The following is a 25,025-nucleotide window of genomic DNA, read 5'->3' as shown; positions in this document are numbered from 1 at the left end:
AGTAGAGCTAGAAGATGAACTCAAGTTCAAGAGTCTTCACTCTTTAAACCACCAAAGCATACTGTATAATTCCACATTCTAGTGAAAAATAAACAATCTGGAAAATACTGTGCTCTTACTAGAGAATTCCTTCACTGTAGCATCTGATTTTCTAACCTGCCTGTGAGCATGACTCTGTTGAACACTGGGGAGTTTAATGCTTCTCAGAATATCAAGTAGTTTAGGACCAACATAAAATCTGGAGTAAATCAAATTAAGTTATAATTGTTTACCCAGGTTGTTCATATTTGACATTGAAGTTGTCCTTGTATGACCTCTATTGATTAACACATGATTGTGTCATTAATTTTGAGAATCTACAATGAATTATCTATACTACTTATCTATATTAGCTAACAATGTGAAGATTCAGAGGTTGGATATGAATTAGTATCAATTTGTTTTAGTTTTGAAAACAAATGATAGACTCATCAAATTGAAAGTAAGCCTCACACAGTAGAGAATGCATGTTGATAACAGAAATACTTCCCTCTGGCCTGGAAAGGACCTAGTGTTGCCTTGTGAATGAGGTTCTGAGTCAGGCAAAACTCTTTAGTTGGTGTTAATTCCTAGTCTGCCTGTATACCCATAGGTCAGAGGATCCCTGGACAACATGAAACTAGATTTGGCTTGTGGGTCTTGGGTCTGAGCTTTTCTGTAATCCCATCTCTACCCACCTACACTGTCCTATAGAGAAGGGAGGGTCCAGGTCAGGCCTCGGGGGAGGTCTAAGGAACAGAGCAGGCAGATATTTCTCCATAAAAGCACTCTAGTTCCCCAAACCAGCTAGAGGACCTCTCCTGAGAGATTGGACCATTTAACGTGTAGTTTCCTCCTAAATACCTATTATTGCATAGGCTTTTTACTTGTTTCTTCCCTCCTGGCAGTGACTTTTAATTCTAATTAAGAGTCTGATATTTGCTGAAACTGGTTTGGCTCAGTGGATAGAGCGTCGGCCTGCGGACTGAAGGGTCCCAGGTTCGATTCCAGTCAAGGGCATGTGCATTGGTTGCGGGCACATCCCCGGTGGGGGGTGTGCAGGAGGCAGCTGGCCGATGTTTCTCTCTCATCAATGTTTCTAGCTCTCTATCCCTCTCCCTTCCTCTCTGTAAGAAATCAATAAAATATGTGGTGTTTTTTTTTAAAAAAAGAGTCTGATATTTCCCAAAAGCAACAAGCAAAATGCTCCTTTTTAAAACTAGTGAGCACATACATGACCAAGGGACTAAGGAATAAGGCAACAGAGGGCCTTCTATATTCCACCATCGTTCTGCTACCACATGGTGACTGCAGTCCAAGGAACATTCTGAAGGAAGCTGGCAGGAGCGGTGAGGTGCCTCCTGCGGGCCGCAGTCCCTGACTTACTAGCCCTGGGGAATCTGACAGGATGCCCTTAGTGGATGCTGTCACATTACTTTGCTTTCTGAAAGAACATCTGTGAAGAGTGGTTCCTGGTGTCCCTGACTAACCCTTTTCTAACAATTCAGCCAGTATATTTTCCCCAAGAGTAGAAAACACTGGTTTGGAAAATCTAGCGAAATGTTCAGTCTCTGTGAATGTGCAAGAATAAACAAACCTAGCACCCGGTCTGTGAAGTTTTCTCTCATTCTCATGAGGCAGGGGCAAGCTTCCACCCCTTTCATCCCCTGAACCTGAATTTTGATACTTTTACTGCAGATTTATCCAAATGTATAATGATAGGAGGCAAGGGGAATGATGATTTTCTTAAAATTTGATTGTTTCATAAGAGTAGACTACAACAGGCCTAGGAGACAAAAAAAAACAAAAACAAAACAAAACAAAAAACCCCTCTAGTTGATTAAAAGCTTATTATAGATATGGAAGGCACTGGGCTCCAAGAATTATAGGTGATACATTTACCTTTATTTGTAAGAAAATACAAAAGGAAATAGGGTGGAAGAGGGTGAGGAGGTGAGGTTATTTGTATGGGGAATGATTATAATCAATTTATTCATCTTCTAACCTCCCCAGTGCCACTCCTTTTATGGAGGAATTAATCTGTAAATACAAAAACAGAGTAGTCTGAACCTGCGTGCAGAAAAGAACACTAAGCTAGGAAGGTAGGCAGCTAATCTATATATATAAAAGCCTAAGCGACCGAATGACCAGTCGCTATGATGCGCACTGACCACCCGGGGGCAGACGCTCACTGCAGGAGCTGCCCCCTTGTGGTCAGTGCGCTCCCACAACAGGAGTGCCGCTCAGCCAGAAGCCAGGCTCATAGCTGGTGAGCACAGCAGCACTACCAAGCGGTGGCAGGAGGGACAGCAAGGCTGGGATGAGCAGGAACAGCGCCGGCTCGGGCTCCTCCCAAGCTGCCTGCCACTTTGCACACTGTTACATCTCCCGAGGGGTCCTGGATTGCGAGAGTGTAGGCCAGGCTAATGGACCCCCCCAGTGCACGAATCCATGCACTGTGCCTCTAGTGGTAATATAAATAGCCTTCTCCTGGCACCTACATAATAGTTTTAGTCATATTGTATTTTGTTACAAACGAAATGCAACAATATATTTTATTTACAACATGCCAATGCTTTCCACTATTTCAAGATGTTTCTCAGTGTAAATTTCATAGTTATTTTCAGGCATATTTGTAATTGTGTACTGACATGTATTTATTCTGGACCCAAGCAATTCAATGCAGATTAGAATTTAGACATTTCAGAAGATTCTTTTCACATTGTGCAAAGAGGCACAGTTTGGAACCAAACACAACCTTAGTAGGTGACATTTATGGCTCATTTTGGGGAAAAGCAGATTTTCAGCAGATATTTACTTAGAAGCATATTCTGCTTCTTAGTCCAGGGCAGTGGGTCTTTAGACTAACATCTTTTATATACTTTATTCAATCATTAATTTAGTTTGTTCTTGAATTCTGAAGCCTGGCTATGTATCTGTGAAGTGACTATATTTGCTTAACTATAAACTATGACAAAATGAATCTACCAGTATGTTATGATCCTAAAACACTTGGGTTATTACCTATAATCTGAGCTGCAGCACCCTAGTTAAATGACTGGGACCACATCTCTCCCTGCCAGCAATTTCCTGTTTCCAATCTAGGCATCTCTTTAGTTTTTGGTCCTTTACTAGATTCCTCTTGAAACAACCATCATATTTATTTTAAGGATTAATGTGGTTTAATTACATTTAGACTTTAATGTGTGACCTGGATTAAACATTCTATTATCAGATCACAAAGGAAGTCTTTGGAAGCCAACACACACACACACACACACACACACACACGCGCGCGCGCGCGCGTCTACCTCTCTAAAGACTGTACTGTCAGAAGAGCTAAGATTTCGACCTCAAAGGTGATGTAGGTCTGTCAGGCTTCTTTTATAAAGGCTGATACATTGATTCCTTCCTAGGAATTAGGACTCAAATTATGCCTCAGCCTCAGTTAACCTGTGACTAGTGATAAAGATTTCTGCTTGTTCTATTATCATATGAACCCCTAGAAATGATGACGATGGCACAAATTCCACCTTGGGGGTCCTCCCACATCAGCTTGGAGCCCAGGCTCATGCAGAATCTCTGCAGGGTACCTGCCCAGCTGGGATCAACCTGAGAACATTTTCTGTGCTGCACGGAGCCATTCACCTCCGTCTATACAGACCTTGTCCCAAGAGTCATTCTGGAACGGTCCCAACTTCAGCTGTCAGAAAGTTAAATAAAAACACTCCCAGAACTATACACATGAATCGGGTATACACTGCGCTGTCCCCCTGTGTTTTAAATTGTAATTGAGAGGCAATGTCCAAGTCACAGGCGTCCTCAAACTACGGCCCGCGGGTCACATGCGGGTGTTTTTGCCGTTTTGTATTTTTACTTCAAAATAAGATATGTGCAGTGTGCATAGGAATTTGTTCATAGTTTTTTTTAAAACTATAGTCCGGCCCTCCAACGGTCTGAGGGGCCGTGAACTGGCCCCGTTTAAAAAGTTTGAGGACCCCTGGTCCAAGAGATGTGCTGCATTTTTATTACGTTGCATCACTTCAGCATCAACACATACCTAAAATGTCAGCAGCTAATGCTAAGTCAGTTCTACATGCATTGATTTCGGAGGAAATAAAACAGGCAGCTGTTGAACCATTACTTTCTGAATGCAAAAGATTACATGTATTCCCGAACCTTCTTGATGGTAGTTCACGTCCCCCCAATGCTTTGCTGACTGTAGTTCCCCCTTTGAAACACCCTTCCTCCATCCCCCCTCTTCACTCTGGTCCTCTGAGTGTCATCTGAAGGTCAGGCTAAAATACTGTCACACGCAGCAGGAAGAGACTGGAAAAAAGGAGCCAGATAGACTAGAGTTTGCCCAGAACCTGTCACAGTCTTGCCCAAGAAACTCCAAGCACTAGAATCACACGTGAAAATCATCCACACGTGAACAGAAGTGTTGTGGGGACAGGTTCTCCTTTGCAAAGAGAAAAGCTAGCAGATGTTATTTCTTAGCTGTGCTGTGGTGTGCGCTAAGCTGCACAACAAAGCTGACATTTTTAGAAGGCAGCGATCTTTCTTTTAAATCTTGTTCATGCATTCAGTAACGATTGTTGAATACATTGTTTATATACCAGCTTCCACCCCAGAATGTGAAAATGCAAAGATGATGCCTGACTGCAAAAACAGTCCAAGCCAAAGAGGGACACAGACTCCAATAAATAACTGGGGTTTCCCTGGCACAGGACAGGGGCTGGGGAAGGGAACAGTGGGGACAGGCTTCCTAGAGAGGCTTGAGGGAAGCACAGGAGCAAAAGAGGGAAGTCGGTGGGTGCTCCTATAGCTGACAAAACATTTTTAAAATCCAGAAGGGCCAACCCAAAAGAAAAAAAATGGAGAAAAGATGTGAATGGATAAGTCACAGGGAAAAAAAGGAAATGCAGATGGTATCTAAGTGTAAAAAAACACCAATGATTTATAATTGAAATTTAAAGGGATTAATTTTAAAAAACATAACTTTTTCACTTTTCAGAATGCCAAATAAAGGGGGAGGGGTGATACTGAGAATACATTATGTTTCCAAGAGAACAGAGAAAGGAACACTCCCCCACACTGCAGGTGGGAGTTGGGTGGCTAAAAACCTTTGGAAGGTTGATTTGGAGGAATCCTCAAAATTTAAAATGAATGTAACCTATGAGCAACATTTAGACTTGAAATTCTTCAACTCAGGCAAGCCTAGATTGACTGGGAAAATATTAATGAATGCAAGAAAATCAAGGTAATGAAAAATATTTCTTTCCAGAATAGTTTTTCTCTCCAGGGACATAGTTCTAGAGTTTTCTTCCCCTGCCAACATTCTCTGGAATAAGCCGTCCAGGAAGTCCCACCCAGGAAGGTGGCTGCCCTGGTACCTCTGTGCCACCCTGGGGCATGCCTGCACACATGGAGGGGAAGTCACTGAAGACAGCACAACGTCGTGTCAATAGGACAGTGTCAGGAAGAGAAGTGGATCAACAGCACCGTATGACTACAGTTAAACCTGTAAACATTAGGACATTCTATGGCAGTGGTTCTCAACCTTTCTAATGCCGCGACCCTTTAATACAGTTCCTCGTATTGTGGTGACCCCCAACCATAAAATTATTTTCGTTGCTATTTCATAACTGTAATTTTGCTACTGTTATGAATCGTAATGTAAATATCTGTGTTTTCTGATGGCCTTAGGCTCTATAGCAGCGGTTGAGAACCGCTAGCAGGGTCACCGCTAGCAGGGTCACCGCTGCTATAGAGCCTAAGGCCATCGGAAAACACAGATATTTACATTACGATTCCATTAACAGTAGCAAAATTACAGTTATGAAGTAGTAACGAAAATAATTTTATGGTATAGGGGTTATTGTGACCCAACGTAAAACTAATATACGGTACCAGATCAGAACTATCGCTCATGCAAACAACTTTGGACCCAGGTCTTGCTGTACAGAGATGAGCTGCATCAACACTTTCTGGAACTGAAGAACCTTAAGGAAAGTGAGAGCACAACCCACAAAGACACTGTAATTGCAGCTTTTCTCCAAATACCATGTCTATGGAAATCCTAAATCTTCCCAGCTTTTCCTACGGATCACTGAGCATTAAAAATTAACATTATATCCAAATGCTAAGCTCTTAGAATTTCCCTCAAATTACTTATGAGAAGAGAAGGATTTCTTTTGCCTTAGAGATGTCTGTGGATGTGTAAACAAACTGATGTACAGTTTGTCTACTAGTATATCCCCAGTGAGTGGTATAAGATTAAAACTGTTCTAAACTCCATTTACTCAGGCTCTTAAGCTCCTCGTGTCCATGCTATTCAAGAAGGAAGAGTTCAATCTGCCAAAACAAGGAGGTTATTTTCCTGAAACCAACTTAAATAAAAATGTTCAGGTGGTGAGAATTCCAGTGAGTGTTTATGTAAACATAAATGAAACACAACATTCACTTGAACAAGCATCTCATTGCACTGATGCTCTTCAAGTAAGAACAAAATGTATGTGGGTTTGTGGCTACAAATGTGGCCCTTATTTTCCACTATGAAATACGGGCTTCTGTAGCAAAAGGATCCATGCCCTTTCACAAAACATAATTGAAAACAAATTTAGCACTGCATGGCTGCACCTGTTACAGGGCTTCTGCAATACACGACAGCTCCTTAAAGCCACTGCATAGTCAGGTTTTATACATTGCAAGCTGCAAGGGCTCTTGTGCCCTCCCTCCCCAGTCCTCCCAAGGAACCTCTTCAGAATACTACTAGGGCAGCTCCAACAAGCCAGCTCCTCCATCATGTGGAGCCACGGTAGCCTAGGATAACAGGTTTAGCTCAGCTTTCAGCTCAGGATGGTGAGAGTGGAAGGACTGGGCAGATCCTGCACTTCTGCTCTGCTTAAAGGCACGAGTAATATCTGAAAAGCACCTATATTTTCTTTATTTTTAAATATATATACATTTTATTGATTTCAGAGAGGAAGAGAGAGGGAGAGAGAGAAACATCAATGATGAGAATCACTGATAAGCTGCTGCCTGCACGCCCACACTGGGGATTGAGCCTGCAACTGGGGTATGTGCCATTGACTGAAATTGAACCCAGGATTCTTCAGTCTGCAGGCCGAAGCTCTATCCACTGAGCCAAAGTGGCTAGGGCAGCACCCATATTTTCATTTTCTGGTAAGGGAAACAACATATGCTTCAGCTAATTTGATCTGGTATTCTTAATTTTTAAAACAGTGCCAAGCATGTAATTCCATGCAGACTAGTAAGAGTCATTTTTGATAGTAGCTATAGGTGGCCTTCCAAGACAAGAGCAACCTAAACTGGGTTCATATGAAAGGATTACATTTTGGGAATCTCAGCTGTCATCCTTATCTGAGGTAGATCTGGAAGGGTCTTTTCATGGCTAAGACTAAAGCATTGTGGCTCACATTCCCAAATGGAGCACAACTCATTTAAAGAAACACACACACATACACACACACACACACAAAAAAAAAAAAAAAAAAAGAAAGAAAGAAAAGAAAAAGAAAAAAGAAACACAAACAGTGATTTGTTGCCAAGTTGGCCCTTAATATGCCTCAGTTTGGAAAATGAATCAATGTATTATGCCAAAAGACATGATGGGTCCACACAACTGAAGACCCACTTCACAATGATTCTTTTTCTAAAAATATATTTTATTGATTTTTAACAGAGAGGAAGGGAGAGGGATAGAGAGCCAGAAACATCGATGAGAGAGAAACATCGATCAGCTGCCTCCTGCACACCCCCCACTGGGGATGTGCCCGCAACCAATGCACATGCCCTTGACCGGAATCGAACCTGGGACCCTTGAGTCCACAAGCCGACGCTCTATCCACTGAGCCAAACTGGTTTCGGCCACAATGATTCTTTAGTTCACTGAGGTGTGCCTCTTTGGGTTAGACCAGGCTTTCTCAACTTGGGTACTACTGACATTTTGCACTGGATAATTCTTTGTAGGGGTCTATCCTGTGCATGGTAGGGGGTTTAACAGCATCTCAAAACACTGGGTTCAGCAAATGTAAAGGTCACCCTGTGTGTAAGATACTTTGCAATTTCCACTTACACTGCTTCTTCAGAGAAAGAAGCCTCTTGGGTATCAATGGGCCCTGTGTATACAAAGTGATGAGATAGGGGAGGGCGAGCCTCTGCTGGTGGAGAGATTCCAAACTAGCTATCATGGCAGTCATATTCTTTTGAAATTTCAAATTAACATTTAAGGGACATAATTTTGTGTGTGTGTGTTTATTAAATTTTATTTAAAAGGTTGAGAAACTGAGGTAGAGAATAAGAAATTACCTGGAAAATGATTCCCTTTCTTTACAAACCAGAGATTTAAGCACTTAGAATCTATGATTGTGATGATATAGGACAATATTTCCAATGACAGCAGTTGCCATTTAGTGATAATTTGGTATGTGCCAGGTAGTGTATTAAGCATTTAACACAGAATAGGTTATTTAAGACTCACAAACTCACATGGTAGTAAAAGGAATTGTCTCTATTTTACAGATAGGAAAACTGTGGCTCATAAAAGTTAAGGGCCCTTGTCAGTGTGGGTCTATGGTTAGAGCATCAGCCCACACACCGAAAGGTTGAGGGTTCAATTCCCAGTCAAGGTCACATACCTTTGTTGCAGATTCTATCCCCAGCCTTGGTCGGGCATGTGCGGGAGTCAACCAATCGATGTGTCTCTCTCACATTGATGTTTTTATTTTCTCTCTCTCTCCCATCCCTCCCTACCTTTTGCTCTCTCTAAAAATCAATGGGAAAAATATCCTCAGGTGAGGATTAACCAAAAAGAAAAAGAAAAGTTAAGGAACTTGCTCAAATAAAAACTATCATGTGCTTCTTGGGAACTTCCAATAATGTATTTATAATCCCATATACTTTGACTAATGCCTTTTGACAAGTTGATTTTTTAAAATCTCAAATATTGAATCTACTAAAAGAGGAATTCAATATAATATTTCCATAAGTTAACACACTACTTCATGCTGATCTTAGAGTCCAAAGACAATTTACATTCAATGCTGTGGGAACTGACCTCCTTCCATGGACATTAAGTAGGGTGGTGTGATACACTACACTGTATCTACAGGGTTGAAACTTGGCTGGCATAGCCTGCTGATGTCCTTTACAGAAGTAGTTAAAAGGCAATTCATAGTCTATTTAAAAAATCTGAAAAGCAGAGAGATAAAAACAACACAGTGATATAAGCTAAATGCAAAAAGATAATGATGACCACAGAGTAGCAGCTGTGACGAGTGTGGACTTTGTGTATAGTTCCGCTCAGTTACCCTGTGCATGTTTATTTCCAAAGATAATTCTTAGTTTTGGTGACAGAATGCTATGAGTACGGAAAACAAATCCACGAAAAGGTCTAAAATCCAACTTTAAGGAAGATTTTAAATGTCATCACTAACAACCCAGACATGTTTACAAAGGCCTGTACCACCGACTTTCTGGAAATGCTTGTTATTTAGCATCTGATAAAAGTGCTAATGTGCATTTAAATGGTTTCAAGTCAAGGTAACAAGCCACAGCAGAAATGCACCTAATAATATGTACCTGAAATAACTAAGACTTTTTCATAATACTTTCGGACAACTATATATTTCTACTTATCTCTAGCAAAAGAAAAATGGAAACCAGCACATTGCATAGCCGTTTGTTGATTATTCATGGTATTTGAATTCTGACCCCAAACATGTCCTTCAGTGAATGATAAAAAACAAACAAACAAACACAAAAAGTCTTCCTCCAGAAATAGATTACACACTGACCTCTCCTGGTCCTGTGGAACTGAAGTGACAAGCAGCAGGGGAAAAAAGCAAAGCCTCTGCCAATACCAGGAAATAGCCCCATTCTCTCTAGGAGGGCAGGGCTGGCATGAATAATCGCTACCACACTTTGGCAGCACAAACAAGAAATGAAATTGCTCCTTTCCCGACTAATCACAGAGCGAATGGTAGTGTGCTCCTGGAGCAACTCCCCAAATGATTTTGAATACATTTCTGTATATACATGTCACAACATGCACCCTAACACTGTCAAACTGTGATGGCGGTGGTTACAATGTCTCTTCCGTCCTGGAGGGCTTCTCTCATGCACTCAGGCTGGGTTAGATGCTCTTCAACATTTTTTGCCTACTGAGACCTGAAAGATGAGCGGCTAGTTGCTGGTTGGACAGAGAGGGAGAACAAATATGTACCAGCGTGGCTGCACTGTGGTGTAATTTCCTCTCCATTTACCTGGCTGTTCATTTGTCAACATGAGGATTAATAATACCTCACTGTCATGCTTATTGTAAAGATCAGAAATAGCGCAGGGAACTTGGTATGGGGGCTTCATCATTGTTAGTGGCTGTTAATGAAAATTACATTCATTTTGTGAGTTTGGCTTTAACAGTAGTCTACTGTATCTAGGCAACGTTCCAGGGTATTAGCATCATTTTTCATTCTCTATTCAATCACCTCTTTGTTGAGTTGTAGCATTTCATAAACTTCTCTAGCCTATCAGCATGAAAATTAAGATCTATGTCTGTGTTATAATAGAGGCATTTTCTTCATTTGAAGACTACGGGTTCTCTAATAGGTCATTCTAGGACTAAAATTCTGATATTTTATAATGAAGGGGGCCGTTTCTACTCTTTCCTATGTTCTACTTGGTTGTTAGGTACAGTGTTTTCTATTGCCCCGTATTACTTATGTTCTGAAATTACTATAATTATGCATTGTAATTGCAAAGGCTGAGTTAGAACATCAAGTACTAGTTTTATGAGTTCGTTTTAAAAATCTACAGTGCATCTTCCATCTGAGAATTCAAAAGAGCAGCCTGATTTATCAGCAAGGCTGCTGGCTACAAACATGATGCTGCTACTAAGTTCTGATCTAGCAGTTAGTTCTCTGTGCCAAAGGCTCTCCACTGGTTGCCACAGCCCAGGGGTCACTGACAGGCTGAGCACCCATAAAACAAAAGAACACAGAGCCAAATGTAACTTCCTTCTCATTCCACTTCCCAACACACAGATGATGAAGGCAGGGTACAGAGTCAGCTTGCCAAGATGAAGTAAATAGCAATAAAGACCTTTTCAACTAAGACATCACATGTTCTCTTGGAAGCAGGAAGGTGCTACCTTGGGACAGTACTCAAGATGTCACAACTGAAATTCAGGCCCCAGGACTGGGCTGTTTCCACGGTTTTCTTTCTCTCTAAGACTTAGGGGTGTCAGTGCCTCAGTCTCAACTCTTTAATACCCAGGGATAACCTTTACTCCAAGGTCCACGGGAAAGGTAGATTCAGGTTGGAGTCCTTGCTCCCCTCAATTCAGTCACCTTGAAGTGGCCCAGCCCTGCAGAAAGATCTGATGAATTATAGGGACCTGAGCGTGTATATGTTACCATGGTTACTGTCTTTCTTCACAAGTGTGATGTCACTTCCTTTTGCCTTGTAGTCTCGGGGGAAGGAACTATGGGAATGATAACCAAATGTGGGCTGGGTCAGGGGAGGGGAGTTGTCTCATCTTTCCAGTTATTAGTGAAGGTTCTAATCACTTACTGACAGCAGGACCTTGGGAAATTTTAAGTAAAATAGGGATTTAGATTACATTGTCCTAAGGTCCTTCTAATTTAAAAAATTCTTTGGTCCCTTAATTTTACTTGGTAGGGAAAACATTCTACTCTTCTAGGTTAAACAGGCAAACATATACATGATACCTAATATATAAGATTTTATTATTTACGCTGTGCATCTTTGAATAGCTGACCCAAAGCTATGGAAGTTAGAGTACAACCGGTGTTAGGCTTTGAGCCACCTTCACCATTAGGAGCAGGGCTGTGAAGCAGAAGTATGCAATTGCAAGAAAACTCCATTCACTCAGTTCCTAATGAGACATGAAGCATTAGCCTCTATTCTTTTTTCAGAGCAATTAAGATAAAATGAGGGAAAGAGATTAAAAATGTAGGTTTCCTTGGAGCAGAAACTCTTATGGGGATTGTTTATTGGTTAAAGTGCTGTGGGAAGGAAAGGACAACGTGAAGGAAAGGGTGACAGAAGTGAATAAGCTGTGACTTCAGAACAATGGTCTTTTACTCCCTGGTCCCCAACCCCCTACTTGATCTCAAAGAAAATGCTTAGGAAAGGACACTAACTCCCTCAGGTCAAAGGATCAGGCTTGGGTGTTCAGTTCTCACACCTAAAGTAAGAAATGTCCTAATTCCCAATGACCCAATCAATCCTTTCTCAGGCTGGAATTTTCCCCGAAGTAGGCTCAGTGCTTAGGTAGGTGATTCACACTTTTTGGTCAGAAACTCATTTATTAAAAACCAAGCATCCTCCTACTAGTACATGTTATTCCTTGCCATTGCATTCGTCCTCCCTCTTGGCCTCAGCTGCAAGAGACAGTCTAGAAACTTCAGCCAGGTCACCAGGAGCCCAGACTGATCTCCAGTTGGTGGCTGTGAACTTGCACAGAGACTTCCTTTAAGAAGTATGGTCTTCAAATACACAGTCCACGGATTAAACTGACATTTAATGATAAACAACTGCTATATTGTTTATTTGAGCCAGTTCCACGAAACAAAATAAAACTCCCTTATAAATGGAATATATACTTATGGGAAAATCCTTTTTACATTTGTCCCTATATATTTTATACTCATTAAATTACAAAATGCCAAGAGGCCTTTTAAAAGGCTTTAATGTTTATCCTTTGTCTTCTGAGTCAGAGAGTGAAAAAAAAAATGAATTCATTACTGCTTTGAATCCTTAAGGCTATATATTTCACTCTTGTCTCAGAAAGAAGACAAAAGGAGGTCTTTAAATGACCCGAATAAGAACAACTCACATTCAAGGTGCTGGCTCCATAGTCTGTATTTATATTTTATGACATTTGACCCAACTTTAAAGCCTACCTCCTTCTCTCTCCTTCTCATCCTCTTCTTCTTTCAGCAGCTTGCCAACGGAATTATACCACTTGAACTGTGGATCAGGGATGCCATTAACACTACAATTAATCAAGGCACTATTCCCTTCCTTGACTATGATATGGTCAGTTCTGGCAATGATTACGGGCATAAAGCCCAAGACCATGTCAGTGCCATTTAAAGTGCTGTTAGTCATACTCTTTGCAGTCGCTAAAGTGGATACTAGGATTAAAAAGGGCACAGAAGGTAGAAAGCACACAGGCAGATGGCTCTTCAATCGATCCATCTTCTTTGCTTGCTCTGTAAGGCAACAGAGATGGTTTGCCAATGGAATCTTGTATCAGACAGCACGTTGTTCACAGCAGGCCATGGGACAAACCTGACTTGGGTCCATAAAGTTGGTTCTTGATTAAGAACCTGTTAAAACAAACAAACCACACACACATAAATATTAGCATTCATAGTTTAAAAATATTATTTATAAAATGTTAGAAACCCAGCTAAAATACCTACAAAATGTTTAAACAATACACAAATTCAGATGTTCCAAATATTAAATTACATTTCCCCCAGGAATCCTAACAAATAATTATTATTTTTACTACTGAAATATGTAGCGATGAATAGGAACATATATATATTTCTTATAAATGTATCACATTACTTCAGAAAGTTCAAAAACTGATTCAGGCTTCGTTTAGCATGACAAGGTCTCTTTTTATCCCACCACCTGTCTTCATTGTGGATGACCTGACTGTTTGCCTGGGTGGTTCCTTAACCAATTTTCTTCCAGTGAACATGACTTCCTGTCTATTTCAGTGGTCACAGCACTGCCAGCATGGGGAAGGGCTCCACCAGAATCAGTCTGGCATTCTCCTAAGTCCCCATTATGGCTTCCAGGATACGCCTTCCCTTTCATGCAGTTGCCCATGTTCTTTGAGCTTTATGGCATCCAACTCTCTGTTTCATGTTTTTGTTATCTATTGACTCATGATCACTCACTGAATTCCCTAGTTTCTTCATCTGCCTCCCAGAGGCTGGTGAACATCAGTATGTATGCAGTGACATGATGGGTAGCAGTACTTCCATGACCAAAGATCTGACTTTCACCAACATCTCTATCCTCCGTTTGACCCACTAATCATACAGCCCACACTCTAGAACTTTCATCTGTCCAAATTCTAAATTCTGAAGTTTCAAATAACTATTTTGAACTGCACCCTACCATTCCTCCAGATCTCTTATTCCTCTTACTGGACTTAGTAGCCCTCCCTTTTTTTTCTCTCTCAGTCTCTAGTTTCCTTCCTCCCCCATTTCATGTTCCAATTCTGTCTCAGTCTGGACCCAATCATGTTGACCACAATCCCCAACACCTTCACCCTTTGTTCTCTGTTGCCATGACTCTGCCAGCATATACTGGAGAGAATCATACAACCACATTATTGCCAAATTAAGGAACTATTTCCAACCCCAGCCAGGTCTCTGGTGACATCTGGCAATCTGGTTATCTGGGCTTTGTAGGTTCAGTAGCTGCTTTTCACAATGCTATGGACATCTTCAGCTTTCAAATCAAGCATCTTAGCCCAGTGTTATTCCTACTGTTCTCAAAAGGCACCTTTCTCATACTAATAATTGTAGGCATGAATTCCCACTTTCTTTTCCAAAAAATCCTGCATTTTGCCCTAAATTCCTCCCCTGTGAATTACTTTAAATACCCAATTCTGTATTTTGCCTGCACTTTATTGAAACAGCTCTTGCTGAAGTCACCAGTCACTCCTCATTGCCAAGTTTTCAATCTTTCTCTTGCCAAATCTCTGTGGTGATCACCACTATTAACTTTTTTTTTATTCAAACTCTCTCTGTGGCTGCTGCACTCTATTCCCCCTGCCTGATCTCACTATTCTGTACCAGTCCCTCTTCTTCCTCATCCGTGAAAGTTAGTTAACCCCAGAGTTTCATCACTGGCTCTCTTTTCCTTTTACCCACAGCTCTTCCTAAGGTTCCATTCTCATGCCTTTATTACTACCTCCAATCTAACAGCTCTCAAATCCATGTTCTCAGACCTGACTTTTTTCTAGGTTTCAGACTGGTACTACTAACTGCCAGAATGTTCTGAAGGTAACTCAAAATTAACATTCCCAAACAAACTCATCTTATCTGCTGAACATGTTACATTGTCTGGTTCCTTATTTCAGCTTAGGGCAGCACCATCCACACAGGCATGCATGGGTATTAGTCCTGAATTCAACTGTTGCTCTTAATACCCTCAGAACATCAGTAATTACATGCTGTTGATCCCAGCTCTTAAATGTTGCTTGTATTGTTCCATCCTTTCAATCTCCTCTGAGAGAGACTTAGTTCAGGCCTCCCTATCTTATTACCAGAAATGGTGTGGTAGCCTTCTACAGGATCTGCCTTCAATCTCTCCCCAACTCCAAATCTAGTCCCTATAACCATTCTACAGCACAGATTATATGGTGCCATTTCTTTACTTAGCAACCTTCAATGTCTCTGAACTGTCTGCATTATAGAATCTGAATTTCTCACCCTTTTTATTCACTCAAAAATAATTATTGAATGCCCACTATTAGGTAGACACTATTCTAGTCCTATAGATAGAAGAGTAGAGAAGACAGACCTTTCCTATTATGTGGAGATTATATTCTCGGGGTGGGGGGGGCAAACAATAAATAAATGCCATGTAAATAAAATTTCAACTAATGATGCATGCTTTGAAAAACACACCATGATGCAATTGAGTGATGAGTTAGGCAATCTGGGAAACTGCACTGAGGAGGTAGCCCCTGAGCTGTGGTGCTTTAGGAATCAGCCACAACTAGATCTGGGAGAAGAGCATTCCAGGAAGAAGGAACATCAAAAGCAAACAGGTGACAAGATGGGTCATAGAAGTAGACAAGCTCAGTCCACCTAGGGCTTTGCAGGACAGAGTGAAGAGTTTGGATTTTATCTAACATTCATTGTAATCTTCCAATGAATATGACTCCAAAGAATGTGACTTATTTTTGAAAATCAACTTTACTGTGGTGTAACTTATAAACAATAAATATATACCCATTTCGGGTATGCATTTTAATGGGTTTTGACAAATTTATACACCAATGTAACTACTATAATAAACAAGATGGAGGACGTTTCAATAACTACCAAAAATTATCCTGTGTCCCTTCCCAGTTTTTACACTGATCCATTCTAATTACTATTATTATTTTAATATATTGATTATTGATTTCAAAGAGAGGAAGGGAGAGAGAGTTAGAAACATCAATGAGAGAGAACCATTGGTTGGCTGCTTCCTGCATGCTTCCTATTGGGGATCAAGCCCGCAACTGGGGCATGTGCCCTGACCGGGAATTGAACTGTGACCTCCTCGTTCATGGGTTGATGCTCAACCTGAGCAACACCAGCCAGACTATTCCAGTTATTTTTGTGTATGGAATGAGGTATGGATTGAGTTTTATTCCCCCTCCCACCCTCAAATGGACATCCAGTTGTTTCAGCTCTGTTTGTAAAAAGACTTTCTTTCTTTTTTTGGTTAATCCTTACCCAAGGATATTTTCCCATTGATTTTTAGAGCAAGTGGAAGAGAGAGGGAAAGACAGAGAGAAATATCAATGTCATAGAAACACATGGATTGGTTGCCTCTTGCATGCGCCCTAACCAGGGCCTGGGCTCGGGAGGAGCCTGCAACCGAGGTATGTACCCTTGACCGGAATCGAACCCGGGACCCTTCGGTCTGCAGGACAACGCTCTATCCACTGAGCCAAACCGGCTTAGGCAAAAAAGACGATCCTTTCTACAATGGATTATTTTGCCTTCTTGTAAAAAAAGAAAAGAGTCTATTTATAAATTCTTTAGTCTGTTCCACTAATATTTACGTCTATTCTTATGCCAATATCGCATTGACCACACTATCTGCCTCATTTATTTTGGATCTGCAGTGTCTGAAGTTGTCCTTGACACTTTCAATGAATTGCTGAATGAATGAATCTCTCTCCAAAGGCAGAAATTATTATTCCAATCCTGTAGACAATAAAAGTGAAGAGGTACTAGGGGTAAGGGTGATAAATTAGTTTCAGACCATAGATTAGTTCATTGGGAAAGAGGAGGGTTTTTAGCGCTCTAGACGTCCACACTGCCGCCTGCTAGGGTGCCTTCCTGCCCCAGGAAGGCCAGCACATTACTCCACCCACAGGAATCGCGTGGCTGAGGGAGATAGCACAGGCTCCGGGCAAGCCAGATACCCTGCTATGACTGTGTAAATGTTTTCCTTTACTTGGCCAAATGTGGGGTTTCCTTTGAACAGGGAGGTTGTAAATGTGAACTATTTGATACAGAATGGTTGTGAAGAACATGGCCTCAGGTTTTAGATAGACTGGGCCAGGATCCTGGATCTAGCCACCTTAACAGGCTGTGTTTTTCTGGCCAAGTCCTTACCAAGTCCAGGGCAATTATAATGATTCATGGCCATAAAGCATTTACACACTGCTTGGCTTGATAAACAGGAATTATCAACATAATGCATCCTTTATTGAAATCATGCTTCTCAAGTTGATTTTTATTTTATCCTTCAAATTGTATCACTTAAAAGACAGACCTTCTGTTTGGTTTTGTTTAAGATATTGTTGATTGTCATCCTACCACCAGAAATAATTAGAAGCGATTTTCAGCACTGGGTCCTTGTGCAGGACTCAAGTATGAAAATATATGAGTTGCCCCGTTGGGCAGACGCTGCAGTGAGCATCTTAAGGGTACAGTAGCTGGGGTCACTCATCTGGGACTCCCCAATGCGTAGGTCAGAGCAGATGCCTAACTAAATTCCCTTGGGAGGGAATGAGAGACAAGACAAAGTGGAGGATAGGTTCTAATAAGTGTGCAGTAAGTATACTGCAGCATTTCCCCTGCCCCCACAATTAAAGAGAATGCACCGCATGGAAAGATCAAATTGATTAAAATGCATAACTCAAGAGCTGTTTTCAACAAAGGCCAGCCACATTGGGTTATACCAGTGGTTGGCAAAACGTGGCTCGCAAGCCACCTGTGGCTCTTTGACCCCTTGAGTGTGGCTCTTCCACAAAATACCCCGTGTGGGCGCGCACGTACAGTGCGATTGAAACTTCGTGGCCCATGCCCAGAAGTAGGTTTTCGGCTCTCAAAAGAAATTTCAATTGTTGTACTGTTGATATTTGGCTCTGTTGACTAATGAGTTTGCCGACCACTGGGTTATACTTTCAAACACATTATGCTAGCAAGAAGAAAGATAAGGGGATACTGCTTGCTATTCTAGTTTATTTTAATAATGTCGTAGGAGCTTTGGGCTAGAAACATAGTAACCCCTCCTGAAGCTGCATCTAGTTCCCTCAGAGACCTTGAGATGTACAGAGAAAGACTGTAACTGGAATGCAAGAATTTCGGTTAGCAAACTCATTCCTCCCTCCCCCCCATTCTTTCTCCTCCTTTTTCATTTTGAAAGTAACAAGTTACTAAGATACAGGAAACATAATGTGTAATTTATAGGTTGTTTATATCAAAGCATGTTCATCCTGAACATTTATTTTTGAAAATCAAGCATTAAGTTAACCCTAATACATTAGTCATTTTTGGTAAGATTCCACTATACCACACACCGTACTCCTTCAGTTCATATGTATATTTTAAAGTATTTATTAGTGCTGGGCACATGGCCAGGGGTTTAGAGGTGGGTGGGTTGGGAGTCTTATAAAGCTCAATCAGACATAGGCTATGGCCACACCCAGCATCCATTCCCAGCTCCACCTTCCCCTTCTCACGAATCCCACAGCTCAGAGGTCTTCTAATCTGCCCATGGCACTTGCAGCTTATACCAAACTTTGGACACTCTTCCCTGGCAAAACTGAGCTTGCACTTGTCTCAGTTTTGTCTTGAGGAAATGTCTTCAATGACAAGAATAGCTCCTCGATTTAGAATTTCCCCAATACTGGGAGGCCACAGGAATGCTGTGCACTTGCCTTAAGAAGCCACACTGATGTGGAATCTGATGGCAATTGTTTACGACATCATGTCACTTTGGACATTGGGGAAATAGCCTATACATGTACTTTGTTCAGCTTGTCAGATTTTACAGACCGAATTATGGAAAGTTCAGTTAATCACACTATACAGCACTGTGAAAGACATGTCAGCCAACTGAAGAATAAACCTTGAGGATTATAATCCAGCAGCTCGAAATGCAGCCCTTCAAAATATAAGAACAAAGGCCACCAATTCCAAAACCAGGATTTCAATGGACAAATTGTTAAGCTTTGTGTGTTTGGGAAAACTTTCACAGAATATTTCTGTAATAATTAAAATAAAAGAGAAAATATTTAGTAAACATCAAATGTCCTTTCTTTTTCTTACCTCCCAACAAATGTATTTTATCTAAAAATGTTTAACAATATGCTTTGTTGAATCTTATTTTTTGTTTGTTTCTTTACCAGTAATAAAACATTGACCACGTATTTCTGGAGTTGGGAGGAAAAGGGCCCCTTGCTTAAGGGTGTTTTGAACTAAATGAATATACATTATTGTCTTTTCTTGTCAGTGTCCATGCTGGCATTTTCCCATCAACTATGATGAATAATTTTATAGTTACGCAACTGGATTTTCTCACAACATCTATGGAGAGTTTTCACTCTTCCCACTTGTGCATAAATGATGCCACAACCACAAGGCTGCCTTTTAGTTTAAGACATTCTCATGGTGTTTCTACTCCTGAAACAAGAAGGGGAAATCCTAACTTCGTGTGAAATGGAGAGAGGCACTGCAATACTCACTATGTCATAAATGCTAACTTCTCAAAATTGATAGCCGCCTTAGTTATGGATATATTTCTCCAACTTCCTTTCCCACATATCATAATTAATGAAAACTATACACATTAGTCTTTTTTAAAAAACAATTTTCTTTTGCAATTTTTAAGAAAAATGTACCAACAAAATTCTCACTAGTCCATTATTTCTCCCCTACCTTCTTTCAAGATCAGCATATACTGAGTTTTAAAGTGCTGTCTGAATATGGACTATGGGAACCCAAAATCAAAGGCCAAGAAATTTATAGGAGAAGAATGTTCCTATAGCAATTACTGCAGTCTAGAACCAAATCATTTAAGTGCTAAATCAGCTAAGTTTTATCTCAGTGTCCAAAGACATATTATAGAAAGAGATTCATGCTGTCCATTTTCTTTCCTGTCCATGTTCAAGAATCTATTTGCGTAGAGATTCTTTTTCTTTTTTAAATCCTCACCCGAGGATATTTTCCCATTGATTTTTAGAAGGGGAAGGAAAGAGGGAGGGAGGGAGGGAGGGAGGGAGGGAAGAAGGGAGGGAGGGAGGGAGGGAGGGCACATGGATGTGAGAAAGACACACTGATTGGTTGCCTCCCACACATGCCCTGAAGGGGGCCCTGCGGATCAAACTTTTGACCCAGGTACATGCCCTTGACTGGGAATGGAACCCATGACCCTTTCGTGTACAGGCTGACACTAACCAGGTGTAGAGATTCTTGATACTTCTAATCACACAAAGGTAATTCCTGAGCTAGATGGCCAATGTGATCATTACACAAAATTATGGAAGAGCATCGTTTTTACTTTTAGGAGCATCCAGATAGATCCAGTTCAATCCAAATCAACACACATTAAAATTTTTTATTTATTTTTTATTGAATTCATAGAAGAAGGGAGAGGGAGAGATAGAAACATAAGTGATGGGAGAGAATCATCGATGGGCTGCCTCCTGCACTCCTCCCACTGGGGATCAAGTCCACAACCCTGGCATGTGCCCTGACTGGGAATCGAACCATGACCTCTTAGTTCATAGGTCGACGCTCAACCACTGAGCCACACTGGCCAGGCCAAATCAATACACATTAACTAAGAAATTTCCCTCTGTCAGGCACAATGCCAGGGGTAAGGAAAACAAAGGTAAGACATAGTCCTATACTTATCATCCAAGAATCTGAGAGGGGGAAAGAGAAAAGTAAAATAACAATCATAACACTGTGATGACTGCCCCATCAAGGGGGAGCTAAGGACCCATCGTAGTATAGGTAAGAAGACCCAAGTGGCCTGGGCCCAGGAAGAACTTCCTAGAAGACGTGACTATTTAGTTTAATTTTTAAGGAGTTCACCAAGTACAGCATGGAAGGGAAGCTGACTCAAGAGGAAAAGCATATTCCAAGAAATGGTGATTAGCGAGAATCTGGCATAATTGGGAAATGCATGTAATTAGGCACTGCGTGTGGTGTGCAGAAGAAGGGAGGGGGAGAGACAGGAAAGGAAGCTGGTCCAGACAAGGAAGGAATGGTATGAAATACCAAGGATGGGGCGCACCCACAGGTCTTGAAAGGGGGCAGTGACATGGCCAGTTTTGTGTTTAGAAAGATCACCTTGTTCATAGTGTGGCTGGTGAGGTAGAGAAGGCTAGGAGCCTACAACAATATCCAGGAAGGAAAGGGAAGGCAGAGGGGCCTGAACTAAAAGCAGCCGGGAAGGAAGATGTAGGCAGATCCTAAAGAGGAACAGGAATTAGAATGTACAAGATGTAATGACTGGCTGACTGCAGAGCAGGTTAAGGTGACACCAGACTTTCCGAGTGGTGAGGCCTATGGTTATACAGACAGCTCTCTGCAGAAAGGAGTGCCTCATGTGTCCAGAACCAATGCCTGGCACTGTAAGTGCAATGCACATACTAGTAAGTACACGAATTAGCAATTTCACCTAACAGCTCCTTGGGCAGCACTGCACAGGCGCTGCTGCACTGGGCGGTGGGGCTGCCGGTGGCCAAGCAGACACCATGGTGGCTCCCGCCTGGTCCACTCGCCTCTCTCTACGGAACATCTGATGGAATCGTGATGATAAGCAGCAGCAGCGCCTCTTAAATTTATGAACTGTCACCAATGGAAAGCTACGTGGCAGGCAGCATATGGTGGGAGGAATTAGGACTTGTCTTAGGAAAGTAGTCACTGCCTAGGCCAGGGGTCCTCAAACTACGGCCCGCCAGGTGTTTTTGCCGCCGCTGCCTGTCCTTAGCAGCCGACTCGTCCCGGGCCCGCAGTGCGCATGTGTGGAATGTGCGCCGCACTCTCCGACTCCCCTCCTTCTCTGAGGGACAGTGAACCGGCCCCTTTTAAAAAAGTTTGAGGACCCCTGGCCTAGGCGGAACAAGAGACCAAGGGAAGGTGAGCTCATAGCATTCTCGGTACACCCTTTCCTTTGTTTAACTGTGTGGTACTAGGACATATATACCCTGTCTTGCTGGACTGTTGTGAATGACCACCAGAGGAGCTCTTTAAGCTCACTGAATAATTTAGAAAGAGCTAGAAAAAAGGTCTCATTCTCTTCTATTGACTACACTAACGTTAAAGTATACGCAGAATTTTATGCTGCTATTTTTTTTATACACAAAAGGCACATACTTTTAAAAAAACTGATCTGTTTTAAGACACTTTTTAAAACCTAAAAATGAACTATTGGCTCAGATACCATCTTTCTGGTACTTAATTTTTGATAGTACAAAGTATTAAGAAACCACTTCTGGATCTTTATCATATTTTTTCCCCATGTGGTATGTTTTTCTGATTAAAAGTAAGAATGATATAAAATAAAGCTCTCAGAAATAAAATGAGTATAAAAGAAGAGGAAAGATGATATTAAAGGCTTTCCTCTACAAATAAAATGATTATCATTAAGCAAGATAAAATGGGTCTACCATAGATATTTGTTTATAAAACTAGAATTTGTGGTATGAAAAAACTTCGATTTTTTTTCATAAGTTTTTCTTTATACGACACTGGAAAGGGAGGCCCAGCCCTGGCCGGTGTGCCAAAGTGGCTAGAGTGTCGCCCTGAGCACCGAATGGTCTCGAGTTCAATTACCTGGGTTGCAGGTTTGATCCTCAGACCCAGTCAGGGCATGTGTGAGAGGCAACCAATCAATGTCTCTCTCTCTCTCTCACATAGATGTTTCTCTCTCCCTCACCCCCACTCCCTCCCACTCTCTAAAATCAATGGAAAAAAATATATTCCAGTGAGGATTAACAAAAAAAAAAAAGGGAGGCCCAGAGAATGTAAGCAATGACCAAGAGTCCCACAATTTAGTGGCTTAGAACCAGGATACAAAGCTCCTGCCGAGACGGGGTCTGATACTACATTAAAATCTCTCGCTACATAGGCAATGTTTGTGTGGTTCTAACAGTTGAGACATGCAATGAGGGCTATTCTAATCACAGGTGTATCTTTTAGAAGAGTTTACTGATGTTTTAGTGTGTATTTATTTCTTTGAATTCTCATTCTAAATGAGTTGCCTGAAATAGTTTTGGGCCCAATTAATGTAAATCCTTAATTGATCAGAGAGATGTTGCCTCAGAAGTCTATTTGTCCAGGGAATAAATCAAACCTGGGGACAGAATACAAACGGGATAGAAGCACTGGTTGATGGTGCCTTTATGCTGCCCAAGCCAATCCCCCAAACACACGACCACGTAGATGAAAGGGCTGGCAATGATGTCTTGGCATTTTCTTTCATCTTTGACACCATTATTACCAGATTTTCTAGTCCACCCAAAGCTGGTTCAGAAGCCTCTCGAGCTGTTTCTGTCCTTCTTGGCCAGTCTTTTCCACTACACAGTTTTTCAGCATCTCCCCAACCTCTTTAAAAAAAAAAAAAAAGTGTCCCCACCCCAAAGAAAAAGGTGTCCTTTCAAAAAGTTCTCCCTACTCATTTATTAGAGTAATAGAGGCCTGATGCACACAATTCATGCAAGAGTAGGCCTTCCTTCCCCTGGCTGCCGGCACTGGCTTCCCTCTGGCACCCAGGACACAGGCTTCCCTTGCAGCCCCAGCTTCATCTGGAAGGACGTCTGGTCTAATTAGCATATTACACTTTTATTATTATAGATGTATATAGGGAGATTAAAATGTTCATTTATAGTCCAATTTCTATTACCTGCTAACCTACAGCACTACTTCTGCCAATTTTCAGTTGCTTTAATTTCATCGCGAGCCCATTTCCCAAGATCTTGATGTGTCTAATACATAAGCACCTAAATCCAGAGTGAAGCCAGGCAGGAGCTGAGGGATCCCTGGAAGCCTGTACATCTCAATGAGTCAGAACTCCCCTCTGGCTGGGAAGATGGCCTGAGCGTCCCATGCATCAGGGAGCTATTTTATTAAAGTGCTCGCCCTTTACTGCAGGTAGGCCAGCACTGCCTGGATGGAGGAGGCAACCCCACGCCCCCTGGGCAGCCTGCAGAATAAATACACAGGTCTATAAATCAGAGAGCAATATTCTTAGCATGCGTTCCTAAACATGATTCATGGCCTGACACAACTGTAGTTTACATTTTCTTGCAGATTCTGGCACACTTTGCAAACTCTTAAGCCTTGATAGTGAAAAGCCTTTCTCAAACCCTCCCACCCCCCACCCCACCCCCCATTTGATTATACACAGATGGCTTCCCATTGGCCAAACACAGAGCACTTGTCTGGACCTCGGAGGGCAGTTCTTCATAGGAAAACTCTTAAAAAATTGGTTATTGTGTGGTGGGACTGCCCGTGATAAAGCTATCTAACTCATTTTAGAGTGTGAAGAATAGTATTAAGTGCCAAACCAAGACAGAGAGTAGCAATAGGAGTATAGCCAGTGTTGCAAGTGACAGCCACTGTGAAGAGGAAGTTGCTACAGGTCTCCCTGTGGCCAAGGAGCTGAGATCAGAATTAGGGTGGAATTAAGTTCCTGAGATATAACATGGGATGGGCCCTAAGGTTAAGATCAAGAACAGAAATTTGGGGGTGAGGGTATGAAGAGAGGACCAGTTTAGCCTTTTAGGATTAAGACCCACAGGCTGGGAGTGACCTACTAGCTCCTTTCCTCAGTTTTGCCACTTATTTGTGGGGACCCCTGGCAGTTAGCTGATCCTCAGAGCCACAGACACTTCTCTTTCTTCGGTCTCTTCCAAATCTATCATTCTGTGACGACACAGCCAGGGTTGTGACTGCAGCTGGTGAAGG

The 25,025-nt window shown here is 41.7% G+C and overlaps 1 protein-coding gene and 1 long non-coding RNA gene across 6 annotated transcripts in view; one reads left to right on the top strand and one right to left on the bottom strand.

The window, feature by feature from the left end:
• The window catches only part of LOC129149447 (uncharacterized), a 183,731-nt gene extending 164,484 nt beyond the window's left edge, over nt 1-19,247 (top strand). The window contains exon 5 of the long non-coding RNA XR_008556339.1: nt 19,085-19,247. This is a non-coding gene — a long non-coding RNA (uncharacterized LOC129149447). The remainder of the gene's footprint in view (nt 1-19,084) is intronic.
• Nucleotides 1-25,025, bottom strand: part of MFAP3L (microfibril associated protein 3 like) — a 45,928-nt gene that overhangs the window by 5,992 nt on the left and 14,911 nt on the right. For 3 of the 5 annotated variants that reach the window (XM_008155233.3, XM_054717645.1, XM_054717646.1), the window contains one exon: nt 12,969-13,397. In XM_008155233.3, coding sequence (XP_008153455.1) covers nt 12,969-13,266 — 298 coding nt within the window. In that variant the 5' untranslated portion in view covers nt 13,267-13,397. Of the gene's footprint in view, nt 1-11,142; nt 11,231-12,968; nt 13,398-13,982; nt 14,150-25,025 lie in introns of those variants that run through there. The other 2 variants (XM_028130707.2, XM_054717647.1) reach the window with 2 other exon arrangements.

This window comes from Eptesicus fuscus, chromosome 6 (assembly GCF_027574615.1).
Source record: "Eptesicus fuscus isolate TK198812 chromosome 6, DD_ASM_mEF_20220401, whole genome shotgun sequence".
Taxonomy (NCBI): Eukaryota; Metazoa; Chordata; class Mammalia; order Chiroptera; family Vespertilionidae; genus Eptesicus; species Eptesicus fuscus.
The sequence above is the reverse complement of the archived record's forward strand: the minus strand, read 5'-3'. Positions and strand labels throughout refer to the sequence as shown.